The 11,335-nt window shown below is 39.8% G+C and overlaps 1 protein-coding gene across 1 annotated transcript; it reads left to right on the top strand.

Annotated features, from left to right (window-relative positions):
- The first annotated feature begins 2,754 nt into the window (after positions 1-2,754).
- Positions 2,755-10,602, top strand: eif3eb (eukaryotic translation initiation factor 3, subunit E, b). The gene is made up of 13 exons (XM_041054119.1): positions 2,755-2,866; positions 3,341-3,458; positions 4,129-4,246; positions 4,412-4,454; positions 5,184-5,288; positions 5,402-5,527; positions 5,802-5,926; positions 6,367-6,493; positions 6,591-6,692; positions 8,633-8,742; positions 9,062-9,164; positions 9,415-9,549; positions 10,245-10,602. The coding sequence occupies exons 1-13, from the start codon at positions 2,777-2,779 to the stop codon at positions 10,281-10,283; spliced, it is 1,341 nt and encodes a 446-aa protein (XP_040910053.1). The 5' UTR covers positions 2,755-2,776; the 3' UTR covers positions 10,284-10,602.
- The last annotated feature ends 733 nt before the right edge of the window (positions 10,603-11,335 follow it).

The following is an 11,335-nucleotide window of genomic DNA, read 5'->3' on the forward strand; positions in this document are numbered from 1 at the left end:
GATGCTCTCCAAAGTTCAAAGCATGATCTTAAGTGCACCTTAGTATTCGATGACAGACAGCATCTCACCTAGAGAAGTGGGTTCAGCCAGCAGTGTTGAGAATTAATTATTAATTTACTTAATTAATTATATGTAATTCACAGCTCATGTTACATCAGATTATTGTATTCCAGGGTGGTTTTCAAAGATTAAGTATAACAGCTCATTTTATTCCTTCTAGGTGGATTCTCAGCCTTTCAAAAACAAACATCAGTGAAAATAGGAAAAGGGGAGCACAATAGCAGTATATTACCCAGTCTGTCCTGGTTCAGTTGTTTAAAAACAAGCGACTAGCACCATTTTCAATGATAGTGATGGAACAGCACTTGCCATTTTATCTTCAGTGTCACTTAAGGCTTGTATTTACAGAGCTGGGCAGTCTGGGAAAGCATCTCACCACTGTTGCCTGGTGACTGCAGCACTGCCAGCGCACCTAACAAGCCACAAGTCATCACTGATCTTTTCTACCATTGCACGAGCAAGCATCACCCAGCAGACTGTGTTAGCGGGGAAACTGTGTGGAAACTGAATTGGAAGCTGACGTTTGGGGAGGGGTAGGAGTCCCCAGGACAGGCTGTTGTTCCTGCTGTTTTATTTCCACTGCTTTACTGTCAGAGCATGGAAATTCATTCACTTTGACACTTTCGTCCTTGAGTGGCTCCGGAGAGCAGTGGTACAGAATACCACCTGGTAGAGCACAAATAGCAATCTCACAAGAAGGCACTGAATTTGAATTATCACCGAGAGAGGGTATTACAAGCAGTATTACATTTTTTAGAATGTTACTCTTTGTCTGTAATTAATCATTTTCATTTGTGTCTCTTGCTTTAATGTCTTTATTAAATCCTTGGCTTCTTCTCCAACGTGCTTCACATCCAACTGGCTCTTGTTCTCATAAAAAGAAGTGGAAGGCAGCCAACCTCTGAGATTGAGTAAAGGATATGTCCTGGCCCGGAGGATGGACAGAGAGAGGGAGTGAGAGTAAACGGGGATGTGTGCCAGCGAGAAAACGACATTCACTCCATTCTAGGGTTTTTAGTGTGATAGTAATACATGAGTAAGCTCTTTCATGGAGATTTCATGTGGGAATTCATTGCCTGGCTATTCAAAAACTGATGAAAATGTCTGCACTCGACTGCAGCCTTTGAGAAAACAGAAAGTGATGAGAGAGCAGTTTTTGAAAGTTACACTATGCCTTTATTTACTACCTCTATTCAATTCTTAAACACATCTGTACAGACACACCAAGAAATTATGTGGCTCAATGACAATTTTGTACTGCCGGCCAATGAGCAGCACCTCGATGATGCTCCCTGCGTAAAATGAGTCTGAGGTTCAGGAACATTTTGTGGTGCATATAAAACTTGCCTTTTGGGTTCTTTGGCCGTTTTGACTTATCTTTCCCTTCCCTTTTCATCTTTCTGGAAGTCACAGTGTGAAATTTGAGGTGTTTGATCACATTTCCTTGTCTTTTACTAATAATTTCTCTCAGGATACAACCAAAACAGAAAGGATCTTCCTGCATGACTACTGACTCCCTGATCAGAGCTGGTTTGAGCTGGTAACATCCCTGGCAGGCTGAGGAGTGCTTTTTCCTGTTCATTGACTGATGCTGATAAAGCTTGCAGTCCCTGCTGTGGTGGCAGCTGCTAACTGTCTGACCAATCCCTCTTCTGACCTCAGGGAGGTCAATAAAACAGCAGAGACTCATTCAGGTTGGCCACATGTCCAGTGAGTCCAAAGGGTGTTTGTGCCCATATGTTTGACCGGAAATACTTTTGAGACATTCTTACCTTCTTGTAGCAGCTTCTGAAGCCTTTTATAATGTGCAAACTGCCTTTCTTACAAGACAAACAGAATAATAATTCAGCGATTAATAGATTTTGTTTCCTGATGTATTTCTACTTCTTTGCGTGGTATATTTTTATGCCTTTGTCCAAAGTCAGAAATACTCTGCACCACGTTACAGGCTGTGTGGAGCTCTTGTCATAGCTACGGGGGATAATGAACTGAATCTGTACTAATGTGGACCAATCCACAGCTTGAGCTCTGAAACCAATTGTACATTCATGGGGCTAAAGCACTTACAGAGACACAGTGACATTTGCAGAGCTATTTGGGTTTCATTCTTTGAGGCCACTGGTTCCCAAAAATGTTTAATCTAGGAATTAAAAAAAACCTCCACTGACTAGGCAGGGTTAGCAAGGACTTTCATTTAGCTTAACACACCACAGTGACAAGGAAGGGTCATTCTATCTATCTACCTATGAATCTAATCACATAACGACTACTAATTATAAATGTCAAATACTAAAACTTTATCTTATCTTAATGACCTTGATAGTATTTTGGGTAAATTTAACCTTCACATTTGTGAAAAAGGAGTCCAGTGTATTTGCCTTTAGATTGAATTATGCCAGTGAGTACCATGTATTTACAGCGGTAAATAAATTGTAGTGAACTGTGATATTACAGACTTAAGTGTTTCTTGTAAATTTGTGTTGTATAATCGAATGCATTTTGCTTCATTTTGATTATTTTTCTTTTATTTACATTTTTATCTCAGGCCTCAAAACATAACACATTTTATTGTTCTTATTTCCTTGGCAATTAAAACTTTACTAATGCGTTTGCATGAAGCTCCAAACATAAAGACCGGGAAAGGGTGATGACGTATCTGCAGTAGGTGATGCCATCCTTCCCTTGTCAATAAAGTTTCATTTTGAAAGCAGCCAAGATGGCGGAGTACGATCTCACAACCAAGATAGCACATTTTCTGGACCGGCATTTGGTTTTTCCTCTTTTGGAGTTCCTGTCTGTGAAAGAGGTACAGCAACGTTCACATCCTATGAGGCCAAATTACAATGTGTCTGTTACTTAGTGGGTATTTATACCGAAAAACATGATGATTAGTCCTAGCGGACTAGCTAGCTAGCTAGCACTCCCGTTAGATAGACGTTAGCGAGCAGCTAAACTAACCGCTAATTTTTTGTGTTTGATAAATGGAGTGTTGCTGTAACTTTAGTTGTAGCAGTACATTACTGTAGTTACGGAAAACTAATATTGTTGTATTTTTAGGGTTTGGCTTACTAGCTCCTTATTCTCGTTACTGGGCGTGTTAGCCTTTAGCTTCACAGAGAGCACATATGATTAAAGAGGACGAGCAGCATTCATGTCTGTGATGTGCTCATCATTCTAACCTTATTTAGTTACTGTCTAGATTCTGTACAGCTGGTTGATCATGTAGGTGCTTGTTTCAAAGGGGGCTGATTATATAAGTATTTATTTTTGATTGTAACAGATCTACAATGAGAAGGAACTTCTTCAGGGGAAGCTGGACCTCCTCAGCGATACAAACATGGTGGATTTCGCCATGGATGTATACAAGAACCTGTACCCGGACAAGGAAATCCCACACTGTGAGAAAAGCATATATTAACAACTTGTCCTATGCAAACGTTGTAGACTTTCTGGGGATGCTCTTCCAATCAGTAGATCAGTAGAGACGCAGTTTTTCAGGTACTTGGCAGGTAGGCTGTTCAAAGCATCATGGAGAACTTGCCACAGTTCTTCTGTGGGTTTAGGCTGTCTCACTGTCTTTATATAATCACAGACTGACCCCATGATGTTGAGATCAGGGCTCTGTGGCACCTGATCATCTGTTGCAAGACTTCTTGTTCTGCTTGTCTCTGAAGATAGGTCTTTATAGATATGGACAAGGGTGTGATAAGAAATTAAACATCTCTAGTCTTTTGTTCAATACTGTAGGTAATGCTAATGCTAAAATGCCACACATTCACAGGTTTCAGTCTCTCAAATATGAATATTTATGGACTGGCGATGCATATTTTTGGTTTAAGGACCGTTGGTCAGTCGAAACAAGCAATTTGAAGACTTCAGCTTAGACTCATCAATATTGTGACAGGCATTTCTCCCTATTCTTTTAATATTTTATAAACCAATCAATGAAATGGGTACCTGAGAAAATAATCAGCTGAATAACTGCTATACACATTTTTCTAGCATTTTTGGCCTTGGTAGTTGTTGATTTTGCAACCAGTAAAAAGAAAGCATTATGTCATGTTTTAGCCTTGAGGGAGAAGAGGAGTACTGTGGTTGCCCAGCTGAAGCAGCTCCAGTCAGAGACAGAGCCCATTGTCAAGATGTTTGAAGACCCTGAGACCACTCGGCAGATGCAGTCCACGAGGTGAAATCAACTTGTCAAAGCGATGCACTTCTCTCAGATACACTGTTCTTTTTATATTACAGTGCTGACAGTATTAAACTGTTTGTGAAATTATTTTAAAGTCTGTGGACTTTAAAACGCTCATCTAACATCTGTTGCATCTGTTGATTGTTTTCTCTTCATCAGAGATGGGAGGATGCTGTTTGACTATCTGTCAGAGAAACACAATGTAAGTTTTGAACAGTGTATTCACACCGATCCTCTTATTGTATAAAAAGTGTACTGCATTTTAATCTTGTAAGGTGGGTAGCACGATGTGTGTTTTTGTTTCCATAACAACCAGCTGCCACTGAGCCAGCAGCACTGTTGTCCAAATCTCAGAATCCCAAAACATCCAACAACACCCACCAGTGTTCTCATTACTCACTTTGTGATCAGAGTAACTTGTTGCAACTTTTGCAATGATTCTTTATTTCGCCTTCTTTTTTTTAATATAATCTAAAGATAAATGACCCCTCTTGTTTCCACGTCCTGTGCGCTTCTCTTAAGATGGGATTTAGTGTCAGTGTGAAAAAAGAACAGGCTTTGTTTTGCCTAAAAAGATGAAAGATGCCGGCACATTCACTAGTCAGCCACATTCTGCCATGCATGCTGCCTCTGTCAGTTAGCTTTCTTTGAGGGGGGAAAAAAAGCAAAGATGTTAGCAGTTTGAAAAACAATGGATTAGTGTGACTGCACTTCAGGGCTGTAGACTGTTAAAAGCCGCATTCATTGTAACCTTAATATCTTACTGTGGTCTTTATAAGGACCTTTACCAGCTAGTTTCACATTAGAAAATGGCAAATCTTTCAGTTCAAGCCAGTTGTTACTTCCAGGTTATTTGTAATTGATTTTTTTTTGAGCCTCATTAAATGTGCTTTCAGTTAAGTTTTTACAAACCTTGTTTTTTATTTTTTAGTTTCGTCAAGAATACCTGGACACGCTGTACAGGTATGCCAAATTTCAGTACGAGTGCGGTAACTACTCTGGGGCTGCTGAGTACCTCTACTTCTTCCGTGTCCTGGTAAGAATAACCACATATGAATAATAATAAAATAGCCTGAATGGTCATTTTTCTTTAAATACTCCTCAGCTTGCATTGTTCGTGATATACTGTATTTGTTGCTCTGTGCTCAGGTTCCCTCTACAGACAGGAATGCCTTGAGCTCTCTGTGGGGGAAACTGGCCTCTGAGATCCTGATGCAGAACTGGGAAGCAGCCATGGAGGATCTCACTCGACTAAGAGAGACCATTGACAACAATGTAAGAGAATAACTGAGGGTGAACTAAATCTGCATGTTGCATATTAGTTTTTTTAACCCATGTAAATAAAAAAGCTTCCTAGATTTATTGGTGATTAGACCAGGGATGTTAAAAAAAAAGATATTGTGTTCACAGTTTCTGGTAAATTGTGAAGTATGAAAGTGCATGACAGGAAAGGTGCTTTTAATTGAACCCAGATGAAGGCTTAAGGAATTACCTTTCTTGCCCCTGCTCTGTTTTCTAATGTGCACTGTTTGTGTCCTCTCCCTGTCAGTCCGTGAGCTCTCCTCTCCAGTCACTCCAGCAGAGGACCTGGCTCATCCACTGGTCCCTCTTTGTCTTCTTCAACCATCCCAAAGGCAGGGACAACATCATCGAGCTCTTCCTCTACCAGCCTCAGTGAGTTGCTGCGTGTTCAGTATACTGAGTGTAATTGTGTTTCAGATACAATACACAGGCTTTATTGTGCTTTTATCCAGAGATTACGTTGAATTCTTTATGTTCTTCAGGGACATATGGCTGAGGGACCACAGTGGCTTTTAAAGGCTTTTAACAGCGGGGTGACCAACTAGCAAGGCCTTTTCAATAATGGTCAATTTATTTTCTTGACGAGAATGTACAGTATTTTTGATTGACAATTTATTGCTCAGGTTTTGTTAGAAATAGTACTCTCTAAGATGTTTAACGGCATAAATGAAAGATTTCTCTGCACAGCTCCTGTTTGTAAAAAATGTTCTTCTCTCTTCTGGAATTAAAAGTCTGATGATCAGACCCAACCCAAAACGGTTGTGATATCAGGTAATGATAGTGCCTCTGTGTGTCTCCTTTGCATTTTTCAGGTACCTGAATGCCATTCAGACAATGTGTCCACACATCCTGCGATACCTTACAACTGCAGTCATCACCAACAAAGATGTACGAAAGCGCAGACAAGTGTTGAAGGACTTGGTGAAAGTCATTCAACAGGTAAGGTCATTGAACGTTTGAAGAATAATTTTTTTATCTAAAGTGACTCAAGGATTTTATCAACCCAGGAATAATGGATTCTCTCTCACTCACGCAGGAGTCATACACATACAAGGACCCAATCACAGAATTTGTGGAGTGTCTCTATGTGAACTTCGACTTTGACAGCGCCCAGAAGAAGCTCAGGGAGTGTGAGTCGGTAAGGATATCTTCCAAAAAGTTTCCCCTTCACTTTTCCTGCTTGACAGTGCATGTTTGTCAGGGTGCACTGGCCTAAATCACCCCATAAAAATTAAAAGTTAGCAGTCTCCTGGCACTGAAGGGTAATGTGAAGCTTCCCTTAGCCATGGCGCTCTGATCTCCTGAGTCCCTGGCAGTTAACTTTGCAGCTATTCAGCCTCAGCAAATCCATGTCTGGCCTGATTTGCTGGCTTTTACTTTTATTCAGTTTGATTTTCAAAGCGGAACAGCTGTCAGATTTGGGGCCCGGTTGCCTTCTCTTTAGAAACCCTTGACTTCAGTTTTGTAGATGCGCTCGGGGACCACTTTGCGCATTCTCAAAGCGCTCTCATCATTTGGCCTTTACCCCTCTTGTATGAATTGTGCTGTGCTTGTGAAGGCCTCAGTTATCCTGTCAGATACAGAGTGTGAGCATAATGACGGAAGAATGAAGGTAGTTCATTAAGTCACCGTGTTTTTCACGGATTCTGCTGGTTTTTAATGCTGAGGGGAATTAAAATTTTCCTCTAGCGATCAACAACTCATCTTAATTACTGTGTAAACACCATCACACGAGGCTTTTGTTTTGCTGTTTGAAGTTTTTAATTCCTCTGTTGTGTGAAGATAACTTTTTTTTTTAATGAAGTAAATAAAGTAATATCATTGATGGATTTTCTCCATCACATGATGTGAAAATATTTGAAGAACTAGTAAACTAATGGAGTATTTCTGGGTTACTGTGGCACCTTATGAGTGTGTTTACCACAGCAAAGCACAGAATAATTGGATTTCTTTACACAATAAGAGCTCCTTGATGAAATAATGGTTTCACTTCTCCTTTCAAATTGCTAGACACTAATGTATTCATAAACTTAAGCTCTTCTGGAGATTTGAGGTGGCCAAACATCGCATTTGATGTTTCTGTGATCGTTGCTGTAAAAATGCAGATAGAGACGTCACAGCATAATCTCCTACTAAACGCTGTGTTGGGCTCATGTGTGGTAATCGCTTCATGGTTCATGTTCGGTGACTGTCTGGTTCCATAATTCATTTAGCATGAGCTTGGTGACAGTGATGGAGAAATGTGTTAACATATTAACACGCACATTACCTCAAAAACGTGCTCAGTATATATTCACCTGCATTTTGGCTTTTTTTCACAGGATATTCTCTTGTCGGTTTTTCTGAAGACATTGTTTTGAACACTGTAACTCAGCAGCAGTACACGATGCCACCTTCGCACCACCGGAACTGCATATACAGCAGATAACCTGAATAGCTCTGGAAGCACATCATTGATGCATAAATATGCATTTTAAAGAGGAAAATTAGATTTTCCTTTTTTATGGTGTGATATCATGCAGCTTGTGTGGCATCTTGTGTTTTTGGAAATTGGCAGTTTGAACAAAAAAAAAAAAAATCCCCCTCATCCAAACCAGGAACCAAACACAAAACAGTCTGAAGAAAATTACGCTGCTTTATGGGGTTGTGTAGTTTTGACCAGGACATTTTAATGCATGGGTGGATTAACCGGTAATTGAAAAGTCTGGCAGAATGGTAAAGTAAATCAACCAAACCACAGGAAAAAGTTGCCTGCCTGTGGTTATGGTGTGGTGCTATTATGTACTCAAGTGTGCTTATAGTAGACTTACAATTCAAGTTAAAAGATGGTTAAGTTTGGAAATGATAGCTGCAGTCTCAACCATCTGATGGTAGAAATGTAGGCTGTTATTTCATCACATATGTTTGGAAGAAGTCATCGTGTTTACTGGAAAATTTGCCTCACACTGGCACAGAAACTAGAACTACTAACCGTGGGAACGTTTGGCCTTTGGTTTGTCTACACTTTCTATACGTGGTTGCTTTGGGTGTGCATGAAGGGATTAGTGCTCACAGTAGCATGGTCTCTACTTCCTCCAGGTTCTTGTGAATGACTTCTTCCTGGTCGCCTGTCTTGAGGACTTCATTGAGAATGCCCGTCTCTTCATCTTTGAGACCTTCTGTCGGATTCATCAGTGCATCAGCATCAGGTACAACGGCTTTGAAATAGGTTTTTGTGTCACAAATTGTGTGTGTGTGGTGCTGTTTATTTGTGAAAGCGTAGTTGCCTTAGAAGATGAAAAAACAAAAATATCAATGAGAAGATCTTTGACCTTTTGTGCCCCGATGACTGACGCTGTGCAATAATTTTACTTTTCAGTTTTCCCTGTTTTTGTATTTGAATCCTATTTTTTTTTTTCAAGTGTCGTCAGCAGTAAACTGTAAAGAAGGAACTTTGAAGACTTTAGATTCCCCCAAAGGATATTTACTTAACTGAAATCCTCCCCCGCCCTCGCTCTCTCCTCTCAGCATGCTGGCAGACAAGCTCAACATGACGCCTGAGGAGGCGGAGAGGTGGATCGTCAACCTCATCCGTAACGCCAGACTTGATGCCAAGATCGACTCCAAACTGGTGAGGCTCTGCATTCACTGATCCACCTTCAGTCAGATGAGCTTCAAATTACAGATCCTAGTATTAACAGCCCTCACTAGGCTACTAATTTGTGTAATGATAGAGCTATGCCAATTTATTTATTTTGCTCTCGTCAGGCTGAAAACAGCATGTGAGACCTCTCAGGATTAATCAGGCAGTGCTGTACTTTTTGTGGTACTTTAAAGTCATTCTCTCAGATAAATGCATTTTTTAAAAATGTGTCTCTCAGGGTCATGTGGTGATGGGCAACAACGCGGTGTCGCCGTACCAGCAGGTGATCGAGAAGACCAAGAGTCTGTCCTTCCGCAGCCAGATGCTGGCGATGAACATTGAGAAGAGGCTGGCACACAGCAACAGAAACGAGGTAGACTCGGCGCTAAACGCGGCAGATGGATGTGAACTTTTCACCCTTTGGCAGTATTTACTTTTAATGGAGAGAGAACATTAAAACCATAAAATATATTGGTTTTTGTTTTTCCTTTTTTCCCCCCAAGGCTTGATTTTTATTTAAAACTATAGCTAAATGCTCAAACAGCAGTTTACACTGGTACCTACAGAAAAGTTAACCATTGTATGTTTCATTATTTACACTGTTATTGCTCACCTGTCAGGTCTGTGTGTTCAGACCACTGTCCTTATCCCTACTGCCCCCCGATGGATCTATGTGAAAACACCACATTACATTTTCAGAAAACATTTATCTTCCCACTTAGCTGATTGAATTGAATTGTCGCCTCTGAATTTCATAGATTTTTAGTAAATTGTTACATGAAACTATGTAACTTCTTAAAGTTCATCTGCATTTCACAATATTTCATTATGGGTAAAAAAAAAAATCATGATTTTAATTTAAGTCATTTTCTGTGCCAAAAAAATCAGATTTTTTTTTCTCCCCACAATCTCATGATTTTGTCAGAAGTGTCACTCATTGTGAGAAAGAGGCTGGCAGGTGTTTTCAGTTGGAGGATGTCTAATTATGGAACACATCTCCTGTTGGCTTTGTAAAGTAGTTTGAGTATTTCTTCTAACACCTCTTCTAATGTTTTGTTTTTTTGTCAGACACCAAACTGGGCTGCTCAAGACACCGGCTTCTACTAAAATGGAAATCAGTGTCAAGAGGATGGAGATGGCTCTTTGGATATTATTGAGGCTTTTTATTGTGTTCATGAATTTATTAGTTTATCCACTGTTATCATATAACTGCCAGTTTTAACTTATGCTATAGAAAACAACTGAGAGGAGGCAACTAGTCTTATATTAAATTATTGTCATTCACATTCATTGGAGATATTTGCATTAAGGTGACATTATTTCATCAAAACCTACTGCGTATCTGGAAATGGTTTGATTTTGACGTACTTTGGAAGCAGTGGCCCAACAAAAACCATAAGTTAACATTAAAAATGTTTTGCCTCTTAGAAGAAAATTGTGTTTTCCTCCTTCAGTGATGTTTAACCACTAGATGGCGCAGTTAGTTCATTTTTTTTTTTGTGTGTGTGTTTTCAGACATCTGCAGAAAGTTGTGGCATTTCACAGTCTCCGCCAGGCTGTATTTCTGTTTTAGTGTTTGAATTTAATATTTGTATTATCTGCCATAAAAGTAAGAACTAACAGCTGCAAATCTGACTTATACATGAAATGAAAAACACTGAAGTTGGTTGCCTCGCGACCAGCCTCAACTTGAAAAAGTTATGTGGTAATTGAAAGGAAAAATGTGGGAAATTCTGTTGGTACGGAGATGAAATTGGATGAAAAGTATTCAAGAAGACACAGACTGTGCATCAGTCACCCTCTAATTTTGAACATTGAATGACACAGCATAGACTATTTTGACTTATGCTCAGCAAATATTTGGCTTGTGTAAACATGCTGTGAAACCAGTCTTCAGTGCATACATTAATACAGTAACATGAGAACAGGGTTTATTTAGAACCGGTTGGGTAAATAGTATTGGTCAATTAAAGCGTGTACTCTTTCTCACGTTAGTAGTCTGTCTATGAAATGTAAGCTCATCCTGAAAGTTGTCCGGTTAATCTAAAGCTATAAATACAATGACTGTAAAGGAATGACAGGCAGCTCCCCCACAAAAACACCCTGAGAATGCAGTTGTTGGTTAGGCCAGCCATAGCTCTATAACTGTCATTACACAA

This window comes from Toxotes jaculatrix, chromosome 13 (assembly GCF_017976425.1).
Source record: "Toxotes jaculatrix isolate fToxJac2 chromosome 13, fToxJac2.pri, whole genome shotgun sequence".
NCBI classification, from domain to species: Eukaryota; Metazoa; Chordata; class Actinopteri; family Toxotidae; genus Toxotes; species Toxotes jaculatrix.